Raw genomic sequence first — 13,676 nt, 5'->3', positions numbered from 1 at the left:
GAACATATACTGTATGAATTAACAATACTGGTCAGGCACGTTGGCTTATGCCTGTAATTCCAGCATTTTGGGAGGCCAAGGCAGGAGGATCACTCAAAACCAGGAGTTTGAGACTAACCTGGCAACAAAGCAAGACCCCGTCTCTTAAAAAAAAAAAAAAAAAAAAAGGTCAGGCATGGGCATGGTGTCACGGCACACACCTGTAGTCCCTGCTACTCGGGAGGCTGAGGTAGGGGGTACGGCTTGAGCCCGGGAGGTTGAGGCTATGGTGAACCAAGATCTCGCCACTCCAGCCTGGGTGTCAGAGACCCTGTCTCCAAAAAAAAAAAAAAAAAAAAAAAAGCTTGTTTCTTGGAGTAGACCAAGGAATGCCCTACATTTGAGTCAACTCTGGAAGTGGAGGAAAAAGAAACATAATGTAATTGGTGAACAAAGGTAAAACTAACACATGTGATGCCTTTTAATTGCCTTTTCTGCTTGGATTATTGCTTTAATTAGCATGATGAAATTCCAAATGTTATATCAAATTAAGAGCAAAAGAGTAAAGCATACATAGAAGAATGAGAACATACTAGTACAAGAGAAGGTGATGCAGAGGGATTAATACTTGGTCCAAAGTCAGGAAATCCATCTTGGGGTCCTAGCACTATCATTGCTCATCTGTGGTTTCCCATTTTTCTAATCTGCAAAATCATGGCAGGACCAGGATGGATGTTTCCAGTGATCTCATCTAGTTACAAAATTCTCTACTGTTTGGTGCTCAGTAAAATAGCAGAGTAGCATCATGTAAACAGCATAGCTATTGGAATCAGACCTTGGTTTAGGCCTCTCATTCGTTTAATAGCTGAATGACCTTCAGCTGCCACAAAGATTACATAACTAATCTGGTCCTCACTTTTCTTACCTGAAACATGGAACTAATAATATACTTCATAAGCTTCTGAGAATCAAAAGTTAATGCTTCTAAGTTCTTTTTTATTTTAAGTTTTTTAGAGATTGGGTCTTGCTGTAACACCCAGGCTGGAGTGCAGTGGCACGATCTCAGCTCACTGCAGCCTCTACCGCCAGGTCTCAAGTGGTCCTCCCACCTCATCCTCCCGAATAGCTGGGACCACAGGCACACACCACCATGTGCCGCTAATTTTGCTTATTTTTTGTAGAGATAAGGTCTCACTGTGTTGCCCAGGCTGGTCTCAAACACCTGGGCTTAAGTAGGTGTATAAGTATATACACCTACTATGTACCCACAAAAATTAATGGGGTACATGAGATTTTGATATGGCCATACGTGTATAGTAATCACATCAGGGTAAATGGGGTATTCATTACCACAAGCATTTATCGTTTCTTTGTGTTACAGACAATCCAATTATACTTTTATTTTTAAATGTAATAAATTATTGCTGACTATAGTCACCCTGTTTTGCTGTCAAATACTAGATCTTTTTTTTTTTTTTTTTTTTTTTTTTTTTGAGACAGTTTCACTCTTGTCATCCAGGCTGGAGTGCAGTGGCACAATCTCGGCTCACCACAACCTCTGCCTCCCAGGTCCAAGCGATTCTACTGCCTCAGCCTCTCAAGTAGCTGGGATTACAGGCACCAGCCACCACGCCCAGCTAATTTTTGTCTTTTTAGTAGAGACTGGGTTTCGCCATGTTGGACAGGGTGGTCTCGAATTCCTGACCTCAGATGATCCACCTGCCTTGGTCTCCCAAAGTGCTGGGATTACAGGTGTGAGCCACCACGCCCAGCCTGAAATACTAGATTGTATTCATTTTATCTAACTATATTTTTGTACTCATTAACCATTCCCACTCCGCTCCCCACACTGCCACTACCCTTCCCAGCCTCTGGTATTCATCATTCTACTATTGGTTTCCATGAATTCAGTGGAGTTAATTTTTAGCTCCTACAAATAAGTGAGAACCTGTTCAGAGTTTGTCTTTCTAATGCTTGTAAGTTCTTAGTACAGGTCTTGGCCTATTGTAAACAATATTTTCACCTGAGCATCTTCCTTCCCTGTTTAGGAAATAACTTGAATCCTTATAACAGCTCTGAGCTAGACGTAGCAAGTGCTATTAACCCCATTTTACACATGAAAGAAGCCAGGCCTAGACTGGGCATGGTGACTCACACCTGTAATCCCAGCGCTTTGGGATGCCGAGGTGGGAGGATAGCTGGAGGCCAGAAGTTTGAGACCAGCCTAGGCACCATAGCAAGACTCCTGTCTCTACAAAATAAAAATGAAAATTAGCTGAGGCTGGGCACAGTGGCTCACGCCTGTAATCCCAGCACTTTGGGAGGCCAAGGCGGGTAGATCACGAAGTCAAGAGTTCAAGACCAGGGCCGGGCGCGGTGACTCACACCTGTAATCCCAGCACTTTGGGAGGCCGAGGCAGGTGGATCATGAGGTCAGGAGATCGAGACCATCCTGGCTAGCATGGTGAAACCCTGTCTCCACTAAAAATACAAAAAATTAGCCAGGCGTGGTGGCGGGCGCCTGTAGTTGCAGCTGCTCAGGAGGCTGAGGCAGGAGAATGGCATGAACTCAGGAGGTGGAGCTTGCAGTGAGCTGAGATGGCACCACTGCACTCCAGCCTGGGCGACAGAATGAGACTCCATGTCAAAAAAAAAAGAAAAAAAAAAGAGTTTGAGACCAGCCTAGTCAACATGGCAAAACCCCATCTCTACTAAAAATACAAAAATTAGCCGGGTATGGTGGCATGCGCCTGTAGTCCCAGCTATTTGGGTGGCTTAGGCAGGAGAATTGCTTGAACCCGGGAGGTGGAGGTTGCAGTGAGCTGAGATCGCGCCCTTGTTCTCCAGCCTAGGCAACAGAGTGAGACTCCATCTCAAAAAAAAAATTAGTTGGGCATGGTGGCACACACCTGTAGTCCTAGCTACATGAGAGGCTGAGGTGGGAGGATCACTTGGAGTTTGAGACTGCAATGAGTTATGATAGTACCACTGTACTCCAGCCTTCCTGACAGAGCAAGACCATTTCTAAAAAATAAAAATAAAAAACAAAAAACCAAGCCCAGATTTCACAGCATCTCAGGGGTACTGTTTCCTACTTGTAATCTGGTAACTCCTTTCTTTTCTTTTTCCCCTCGGTGGCTCTGATCCCTGGACGTGCCCTCTCTGAGAGCTCTCCACGGGTCTTCTCTTACTCCTTCAGAAAAGGATCCCCAGCTACTCCAAAGCCTGGCTGTTTTTGGAGGTTCTCTGGTCTTCCTGCCGTTAGTGTGTAGGTACTGGGGTCCTGTCAGGGCCTCTGGTTCTTTCTCCTGGTCTGCTGCTGGGCCTGCCTTCTCAGGCTCCTTTGGAGCCTCATACTCCTTACTAGACTGTTTCGAGTTCTGCAGAGTCCCAGACCATAGCGAAATGGGGACAAGGTCTCTGTCCCTTACTCCAAGAACTTCACCTAGCCTCTTTCTTCTTTTTTAGTGGAGGAGTGATCAGAAGTCACAGAGGATTTTGTTAGGGTTTTTTTTTTTTTTTTTTTTTTTTGAGACGGAGTCTCGCTGTGCTCCCAGGCTGGAGTGCAGTGGCGTGATCTCGGCTCACTGCAAGCTCCGCCTCCCGGGTTCACGCCATTCTCCCGCCTCAGCCTCCCAAGTAGCTGAGACTACAGGCGCCCGCTACCTCGCCCGGCTAGTTTTTTGTATTTTTAGTAGAGATGGGGTTTCACCATGTTAGCCAGGATAGTCTCGATCTCCTGACCTCGTGATCCACCCGCCTCGGCCTCCCAAAGTGCTGGGATTACAGGCTTGAGCCACCGCGCCCGGCCTTGTTAGGGTTTTAAAAATATCCTTTTTGCTTCTAACAGGCTCCAAATAATAATAATAACATAAATATCCTGGCTGCTCCACTGACTCATTGTGTGGGCAGGGATTCATTTTCTGTGCCTGTTTTTTCAGAGTTGTTTGTAAGAACCATATTTTTAAAAAACAGAAATGCTTTGGGAGGCTTATGTGGGATGATTACTTGAGCCCAGGAGTTTGAGACCAGACTGGACAACATAGTGAGACCCCTGTCTCTACAAAATTTAAGAAAAGTCTGGGTGTGATGGCTCGTGTCTGTAATTCCAACACTTTGGGAGGCTGAGGCAGAAGAATTGCTTGAGGCTAGAAGTTCCAGACCAGCCTGGGCAACATAGCAAGACACTACCTCTACAGAAAATTAGCTGAGTATGCTAGCATGTGCCTGTAGTTCCGGCCGCTTGGAAGGCTGAGGCAGGAGGATTACTTGGACCTAGGAGTTTGAGACTACAGTGAGCTATGGTTGTAGTACCACTGTAACTCCAGCCTGGGCAACAGGATGAGACCTTCTCTAAAATAAAATAAATAAAATAAAGTAAAATAAAATAAAAATAAAATAAAATACATTTAAATAGAAATGGATTGGTCTAATATGGAAAGAACATGGGCTCTGGAGCCTAAATGCCTGGGTTTCAATCATATCCCTATCAGTTATTAGCGCAGTGACCTTGGTGAATACCCTCTTTGCCTCAGTTTCCTCATTTCCTCATCTATAAAGTGGTGATGATAATAGTGTCTACCTCTTAGGGTTGTTGTAAGGACAGAGTGCTTACTAGGCACTTAGCACAGTGCCTGACTTGTGGTAGGCTCTCAGTAAGCATCTGCTGCTGATCTTACAGGAGGACCAAGATGAGACTCAGATAGTATGTGACCTCTAGGCATGATTTGCTAGGGGTGGGAGCAGCATCTTTCTGTCACCATTGTGTGAACAGCAGGGTCAGATGTTTCTAGTGATATCATGGGAAGCCTTGTTTCTAGGACATAGGAGTCTCATGTCCATCTGATTCCTTTGGCCTCTATCCCACGAGACCTCTGAGCTACACTTTTACTCATTTTCTCTAACCTAAAAGGGTGGGCAAAACCTCTTACTGCAAGGGGGTTAACCACAGAACATTCTCTCATAAAGTCAAGTTTTACCTCATAGCTTAGGCCACATTTAAAAAATTAGTTAATTAATTATTTTTGAGACAGTGTCACACTCTGTCACCCAGGCTGGAGTGCAGTGGCACAATCATGGTTCACTGCAACCTTGAACTCCTGGTGCCAAGTAGTCCTCTCACCTCAGCCTCCCAACTGACCAAGAGTATAGGCGCACACCACCACACCTGGCTAATTTTTGTGCTTTTTGTAGAAATGGGGTTTCACCATGTTGGCCAGACTGGTCTTGAACTCCTAGGCTCAAATGATCTGCCCACCTCGGCCTCCCAGAGTTCTGGGATTACAGGCATGAGCCACTGTGCCTGGCCATTTTTATTTTTTAATACAGACAGGGTCTCACTCCAACACCCCAACTGAAGTGAGGTGGTGCCATCATAGCTCACTGTAGCTTCAAACTCCTGAGCTTAAGCAGTCCTGCCTCAGCCTCCCAACTAGCTGAGACCACAGGCATGCACCACCACTCCTGGCGAATTTTTAAATTTTTTTTCATAGAGATGGGGGTCTCGCCATATTGCCCGGGCTGGTCTGGAACTCCTAGCCCCAAGTGATCCACCCCAGCCTACCAAAGTGCTGGGGTTACAGACATGAGCCATCATGCCCAACCCAAGGCCACTTTTTATAGTTGTGGTTTTGTTGTTGTTGTTGTCATGGTTTTTGAGGGAGTGAGTGGAGGGGGGGTTGAGTTGGATAGAGCAGAGTGAGGATTGTTAAATGCCTGTCAGCTCCCTAAAGTTCTTGGTAATTCCTTATGTTTGTGCATAGTTGAAAATTTCTAGGGGGATTTATTTCATGGCTTTTATCATATTCTCAAAGGACCCACAAAAGGTAAAACCCGCTGACAGGGGAAAGTGGTGTTCAAATACCATTTAGCTCTTTAGCAACTCTTAAGACATTTGCTTTTCAAATTTCAAACATATAGAAAAGTTGGAAGAATAATGCAGTGCTTGCCCAAATTCTCACTATCTAGTTTTTTGGTTTGGTTTTGTTTTGTTTTTAGAGACGGGATTTACTCCATGTTGACCAGGCTGGACTTGAACTGCTAGGCTCAGGTGATCCTCCTGCCTCAGCCTCTGGAGTAGCTGAGACTACAGGTGTGCGCTGCACCTGGCTGATTCATTTTTTAATTTTTATAGAGATGGGATTTATTGTTATGTTGCCCAGTCTGGCCTTGAACTCCTGGGGTCAAGTGATCCTCTGACCTCGGCCTCCCAGAGTACTGGAATTAGAGGTGTGAACTGCTGCACCTAGCAGATCACCTAGTTTTTTGTTTTTTGTTTTTTGTTTTTTTTGAAACAGTCTTGCTCTGTTGTCCAGGCTGGAGTGCAGGGGCGTGATCTCGGCTCACTGCAAGCTCCGCCTCCCGGGTTCACGCCATCTTCCTGCCTCAGCCTCCTGAGTAGCTGGGACTACAGGCACACGTTGCCATGCCCGGCTGATTTTTTGTATTTTTAGTAGAGACGGAGTTTCACCATGTTAGCCAGGATGTTCTCGATCTCGTGACCTTGTGATCCACCTGCCTTGGCCTCCCAAAGTGCTGGGATTACAGGCCTGAGCCACTGCACCCGGCTTTTTTTTTTTTTTTTTTTTTTTTTTTTTTTAAGATGGAGTCTTGCTCTGTGGCCAAGACTAGAGTGCAGTGGTACAATCTCAGCTCACTGCAACCTCCCCCTCCTGAGTTCAAGCTATTCTCCTATCTCAGCCTCCCGAGTAGCTGGGATTACAGGTACCCACCACCACACCTGGCTAATTTTTGTATTTTTAGTAGAGATGGGTTTCACCATGTTGGTCAGGCTGGTCTCGAACTCCTGACGTCAAGTGATCCACCCGCCTTGGCCTCCCAAAGTGTTGGGATTACAGGCATAAGCCACCATCCCCAGCTACCTAGTTTTGATGGATGTATTTCACCATATTTGTGTTCTCTCCAGATAAGATAGATAGATAGAGATCCCACAAGCCCTTTGAAAGTAAGTTTTGGGCCAGGCGCGGTGGCTCAAGCCTGTAATCCCAGCACTTTGGGAGGCCGAGACGGGCGGATCACGAGGTCAGGAGATCGAGACCATCCTGGCGAACACCATGAAACCCCATCTCTACTAAAAAATACAGAAAACTAGCCCGGCGAGGTGGCGGGCGCCTGTAGTCCCAGCTACTCGGGAGGCTGAGGCAGGAGAATGGCGTAAACCTGGGAGGCGGAGCTTGCAGTGAGCTGCTGAGATCCGGCCACTGCACTCCAGCCCAGGCTACAGAGCGAGACTCCGTCTCAAAAAAAAAAAAAGAAAGTAAGTTTTGGACATCACTTTTCCTGGACACATCTCAGCATGTTTTTCCTAAGAGTGAGGACATTCTCCTGCACAATCACAATATTATTATCATACCTAAGAAAATCTACCATAATTTTCCCCTATCTTTTATGACTTTTCTTTTTTTGCAGACTCAGATCCAGTTGGGGTTCTCATATTGCATTAGTTGTGTTCTGTCCCTTTAATCACTTATTTATTTATTTATTTGGAAATAGGCTGGAATGTGCACACAGCTCACCACAGCCTCAACCTCCCAGGCTGATTCTCCCACCTCACCCTCTGGAGTAGCTGGTGCTACAGGCTGGGCCACCATACCTAGCTAATTTTTTTTTTTTTTTTTTTTTTAATTTGTAGAGATGGGGTCTCATTATGTTGTCCAGGCTGCTCTTGAACTCCTGGGCTCAACAGTCCTCCCACCTCAGCCACCCAAAGTGCTGGGGTTACAGGCTTGAGCCACCATGTCCAACCTGTTTAATCATTTTTAATCTAGAATAGCCCACTGCTCAACCTCCTCCTTTTAAATGACATTAATTTTTTTTTTTTTTTTTTTTTGAGTCGGAGTCTCGCTCTGTCGCCCAGGCTGGAGTGCAGTGGCCGGATCTCAGCTCACTGCAAGCTCCGCCTCCCAGGTTCCCGCCATTCTCCTGCCTCAGCCTCCCGAGTAGCTGGGACTACAGGCGCCCACAACCGCGCCCGGCTAATTTTTTGTATTTTTAGTAGAGACGAGGTTTCACCGTGGTCTCGATCTCCTGACCTTGTGATCCGCCCGCCTCGGCCTCCCAAAGTGCTGGGATTACAGGCGTGAGCCACCGCGCCCAGCCTGACATTAATTTTTTGAAGAGTGGGTTCATTGTTGCCCCATTTTCTTCATTTTTCTGAGTGTTTCCTTTTCATGTTCATCTGTCCTCTGCATTTCCTGTGAAAGCAATAATTTGCTGAGTATACAACACATCTGATAAGGCCCCTACCATTCCTTAATGCTTATTGTTTGAGGTTGGGGTCACTGGCATGACCCTGCTGTCAGCACACAGTATAATGGAGGCATGTTTGGAATGTGAGCCGAACAGCAGCTAATATTCAAGGAAGTGACATTTCAGCTGAATCTTAGTAGAGAAGGTAGGGCAATGTAGATAAGCATTGATACCTGAGAGCAGTAATTCCCAAGTACTGTGGGCTGGTTGTCCCTGGGAGGTGCCAGAAGACAATCCTTGAAGGTTGTGAGGAGCAGGTTGTTTATTTTTGTTTATGTTTGTAGAGACAGGTCTTGCTCTTTTGCCCAGGCTGATCTCCAATTCCTGGCCTCAAGTGATTCTCCCACCTTGGCCACCCAAAGTGTTGGGATTACACGCTTGAGCCACCTCGCCCGGCCAGGAACAGGTTGTGCAGGGTCATAAACTCTGTGCCAAGATTAGATTTGGTCCTAGAGGCTTTGGGAAGCTACTGTACACATTCTTTTTAGATTATACGTCATTTCCTGTCATATCACTGTCCTGAGATAAGCATGTTTTGGTCTATCTTCTCCCTAGGGGTGTATGTGTGTTTCCGAAGGATTTAAAGCTAGAAGTGACCTCAGAGTTGTGTTAGAAATAACAATTCTGGCCACTTGGTAAGGGACGGATTTTTAGGGGTGGATTGTCCAGGACAGAGGTGGAGAGAGAAAAGAACTTATGGACACAGGGACTTTCAGGAGCTGAAACCAACAGGAGAACCAGGGTTACACTCAGAGGTTTGGGAAAGGGTTGCGTGGTGCTGTAATGAGCTCAGCTGTCACCTCCCTGCCATCTGTTCCTCTTCTCCCTTTGCTCACCAGGCAGATAGAAGCTGTCACACAGGCTTCCTGGTTCCCATGTGGCTGATTCCTTAGCCATGGTTCCTGGATCCTGGGAAGGGACCCCAGGAAAGATGGGTGGCCACACACATGGTGTGAGTGAGTGTGCTCCCACACAGAGCAGGCTGCCTCATCTCAGCCTTTCCCAGCCTCTCTCTCCACCTTGCAAACCTTGGTCATGGCCTTAAGGAGCCCTGTGAGGTGGGTATCAGTGCTCTTAGTGTTTGTGGCGTGAGTGGATCTGGCCCCCCCCAGATTGCTAGCCAAGACACCAGCAGCAAGTACTGCAACAGGGGCAGTTGCAGTTGCCTTAGTCTGGTGATCTGAGTTGAACAGGGGGCCTTTTGGGCTGAGCCTGTGCCTCCAGGCGGGTGTGTATGCTCATTGTCCAAGACAGTCTGCTCTGGAGGTGGTGAGTGCCACTGTGGACAGGCACTCTAGTGCTCTCTCTGATGTGGGTAGTGACCTCTCCTTCCTCACCTTCTCCCACCTGGGCCATTCTCCTCACATAGCCGCAGGTCTTTCCTCACAGATGAGGACACTGCAGATCACATATTTCTATGCTATCCTTTCCCAGGCCAGGAGGATGGGTTGGTGAGAGAGGCTTTCTGTTCCCACTCTTGTTTGGTGCCTCTTGCCTGCACTTGCTAGAGCTTAAGGTTATGGTTGTGACCCCAAAACACAGCAGGGCCCAATCTAGGGAGGCTTGAGTTTGTGACCCTTTCTGGAATCCTTACTAGGACCCCATTTCAGTCAGCTGAGTTCCTTGGCTTCCTGAGCTGGCAGACTCCTGGACTTTGTAGAGAGGCTGCAGCATTAGGAGGACTTGCCAGAGTGCTGGTGCAGGGTCAAGGCTCTCATGGTCAGCATTTTGGTGCTGCCTCTTCATAAAGTCAAGTTCCTGGTGGTCCAGGAGACATGCTTATGGTTGTAGATCTGCAGTTAATCCTGAGCCCTGGTTGGTGCTTGCCCAGGACTCAGAGGGCGAGGCACGGGTTTTCTCTGCCACTGGCTTATGTTCTTCTCTTTCTTTAGTTTGTCCTGAAGAATTATGGAGAGAACCCAGAAGCCTACAATGAAGAACTGAAGAAGCTGGAGTTGCTCAGACAGGTAGGAGGAGAGTATTGTTTTTTTATGCATAGGTAGACAGGATTGGTTTGATAGGAAGATAAAGAAACCGCCTAGGCCGGGTGCGGTGGCTCAACACCTGTAATCCCAGCACTTTGGGAGGCTGAGGTGGGCAGATCATTTGAAATCAGGAGTTTGAGACCAGCCTGACCAACATGGTGAAACCCCATCTCTACTAAAAATACAAAAATTAGGCGGATGTGGTGTCATGTGCCTGTAGTTCCAGCTACTCGGGAGGCTGAAGCAGGATAATTGCTTGAACCCAGGAGGTGGAGGTTGTAGTGAGCCGAGATCGTGCCACTGCCCTCCAGCCTGGGTGACAGAGCGAGACTCCATCTCAAAAACAACAAAAAAAGAAACCGCCCAGCCCATTTCTAGCTTTTGATGTAAAGTGAAAGACAGCTGGATGTGGTGACTCACGCCTATGATGCCAGCACTTTGGGAGGCCAAGGCAGCAGGATCGGTTCCTCCTGGAGTTCAGGCCCAGGAGTTTGAGACCAAATTCAACATAGTGAGATCCTGTCTCTACAGGAAAAAAAAAAAAAAAAAAATTAGCCAGGCATGATGGTGCACACCTGTGTCCCCAGTTACTCAGGAAGCTGAGGAGGGAAGATCACTTGAGCCCAGGAGGTTGGTACTGCAGTGAGCCAACCATGTTCATACCACTGTACTCCAGCCTGACTGACAGAGTGAGATCCTGACTGTTTAGAAAACAAAACAAAACAAAAAAAGTGAAAGATGAGTGACTCTTACTTTCACTTAAACACTTAAGAGACCATTGTAAGGTTATTAATTGGCTTAATTTCCATATTATTGTGTCTCAAGGAATAGGGAGGCCTGAGGAGAGGGAGAGAGACAGGAAAAGGCCAGCCAGTGAAGCAGCGATAACACACGGGACATTTATAAGTCTGCCGTCTTCTGTGGGTGCAGTTCATGGCACCAAAAACAATTACAATAGTAACATCAAAGATCACCGATCACAGATCACCATAACAGATATACAGTAAAAAACAGTTTGAAATATTGTGAGAATTACTAAAATATGACACAGAGTCATGAAATGAGTGCATGCTGCTGGAAAAATGGTGCCGACAGGCCTGTGTGATGCAGAGTTGTCACAAACCTTCAGTCTGTAAAAAACACAGCACCTGCTAAGTGCAATAAAATGACGTATGCTGTATTTTTCCCTGATTATTTTATGTATTATTGGATAACAACATGTTTTCCCTTATGTTTTTGTTAGAAGTCTGAGAGTCTGCACTGGCATGGCTGAGCTTGAGTACCAGTGATGTAGATACATGCCATAGAAATCAGTAGCTGTTAGTGTTTTCTTATCTGTCATGGACCACATACCAATCCTTGCAATAACCCAGCAGTATTAGCAACTATTTTCAGTATACTACCCATCAGTAAATTTTTGGATATATTTTCATTTAGTCTAGTGGGTGAAGATATTTTCTTTTTTTCTTTTTTTGAGACCTAATCTCACTCTGCCACCCAGGCTGGAGTGCAGTGGCACGATCTCAGCTCACTGCAACCTCCACCTCCCAGGTTCAAACGATTCTTCTGCCTCAGCCTCCTGAGTAGCTGGGACTATAGGTGCCCGCCACCGTGCCCAGCTAATTTTTTGTATTTTTAATAGAGACAGGGTTTCAACTTGTTGGCCAGACTGGTCTCGACCTGCTGACCTCAGGTAATCCACCCGCCTCGGCTTCCCAAAGTGCAGGGATTACAAAGGCATGAGCCACCGCGCCTGGCCTGGGTGAAGATATTTTCTCTGTCAGTTATTCAAAGTTAGTACAAGGCCAGGTGCAGTGGCTCAGGCTTGAGCCACTGCACCTGAGGCAGGTGGTTTGGGAGGCTGAGGCAGGTGGATCACTTGAAGTCAGGAGTTTGAGATTAACCTGGCCAACATGGCGAAACCTCTCTCTACGAAAAATACAAAAATTAGTTGGGCATGGTAGCAGCACATGCCTGTAATCCCAGCTACTAGGGAGGCTGAGGCAGGAGAATTGCTTGAACCCGGGAGGCAAGGTTGCTGTGAGCCAAGATTGCACCACTGCACTCCAGCCTGGGCGACAGAGCAAGATTCTGTCTCAAAAAAGAAAAGCTAGAAATTATTACACTTAGTGAGGAAGGCATGTGAAAAAGCTGAGATAGGCCAAAAGCTAGGCCTCTTGCACCAGATCACCAAGTTAGGAATGCAAAGAAAAAATTCTTGAAGGAAATTAAAAAATAATCGAATGATGTCATATCTCTGGATATCAGATTCTCCCCCTTCCCCAGAATTTGCTAGTTTTGTTTTTGTGTTTTTGATTGTTGTAGGCTACCCCTGTGCCAAGAATCAGCCTGAAATGTAAACTTAAAGTTTTTTTTGTTTTTTTTTTTCCCTGAGACAGGGTTTCGTTCTGTCGTCCAGGCTGAAGTGCAGTGGCACAATCACGGCTCACTGCAGCTTCCATCTCCCCAGTTCAAGCCATCCTCCCACCTCAGCCCCCAGGTAGCTGGGACTACAGGTGCACACCACCGCATCCAGCTACTTTTTAAATTTTTTGTAGAGGTGGGGTTCCCCTCTGTTGCCCAGGCTGGTCTCAAACTCCTGGGCTCAAGTGATCTTCTGGCCCCAGCCTCCCAAAGTGTTGGGATTAAAGGCGTGAGCCGCAGCACCCGGCCTTGTAAACTTAAGGTCTTCACAGGTCTTTTCTGAGCCTGTACCATTCCCTGCACATGCGCAGTGACTTTCTCATTTCCCCTATATATGTGGTTGCTTTTGAACATCTTACTCTTCAATGTCTGCCTCCCAAAGAAGGAAAAAGACAAAAATGAAGAAGGGAAAAGATGCCAGGCCTTTAGATCCCCTGGAAGTTACTTCAGCTAGGGGTGGAGAAGCTTACAGCCATGGAGGGAGGTGCAATAGTGGAGGAGCTGCCTCTTTCTCTACCTCTGTGATCAGAAGCAGCAATCAGCAAGATCTCCTGTATTTGGAGTACAGAGTCCTTTTTGTCCATGCTGGCTCCCACAAGCTGCTCCTGGAACTGGTGCACAGCTACCTCCCAGGTGCTGGGGGTGAGGGATGGGTGACTGCTACTATGGTAGGGGCTGAAATTGACCAAAATTAATGGCAATGAACTGCACTGTCAAAGCCTTCCCCTAGAAGTTGCAAGCCTTCAATAGACTCCAGAGTTAAGTCAGATTCTGCCAGTGCAGCTTGTCTTGGTGGGGAGACAGATTTCTGATGCTTCTTATGCTGTCTTCTCAGAACCCTCCTCATAAACTGAATCTTTTAAAAGGATTTATTTGAACAAAGTTTGAAAACCAGTGAGATAATCTTAGCCCCTAGGACAACCATGATTTTGCACTCACAGGCATACACTATACACAAGGACGCAACACACCCTAGAAGGAGCATTACCACCAATCTCCAAAGCGTCCTCTGAGACATCC

The 13,676-nt window shown here is 46.7% G+C and overlaps 1 protein-coding gene across 2 annotated transcripts in view; it reads left to right on the top strand.

The window, feature by feature from the left end:
* The window catches only part of PTPN23 (protein tyrosine phosphatase non-receptor type 23), a 34,972-nt gene that overhangs the window by 6,824 nt on the left and 14,472 nt on the right, over nt 1–13,676 (top strand). For both annotated transcript variants that reach the window (XM_003894503.5, XM_009200915.4), the window contains exon 2: nt 10,140–10,214. In XM_003894503.5, the coding sequence (XP_003894552.1) occupies nt 10,140–10,214 (75 nt within the window). The remainder of the gene's footprint in view (nt 1–10,139; nt 10,215–13,676) is intronic.

This window comes from Papio anubis, chromosome 2 (genome assembly GCF_008728515.1).
Source record: "Papio anubis isolate 15944 chromosome 2, Panubis1.0, whole genome shotgun sequence".
NCBI classification, from domain to species: domain Eukaryota; kingdom Metazoa; phylum Chordata; class Mammalia; order Primates; family Cercopithecidae; genus Papio; species Papio anubis.
The sequence above is the reverse complement of the archived record's forward strand: the minus strand, read 5'-3'. Positions and strand labels throughout refer to the sequence as shown.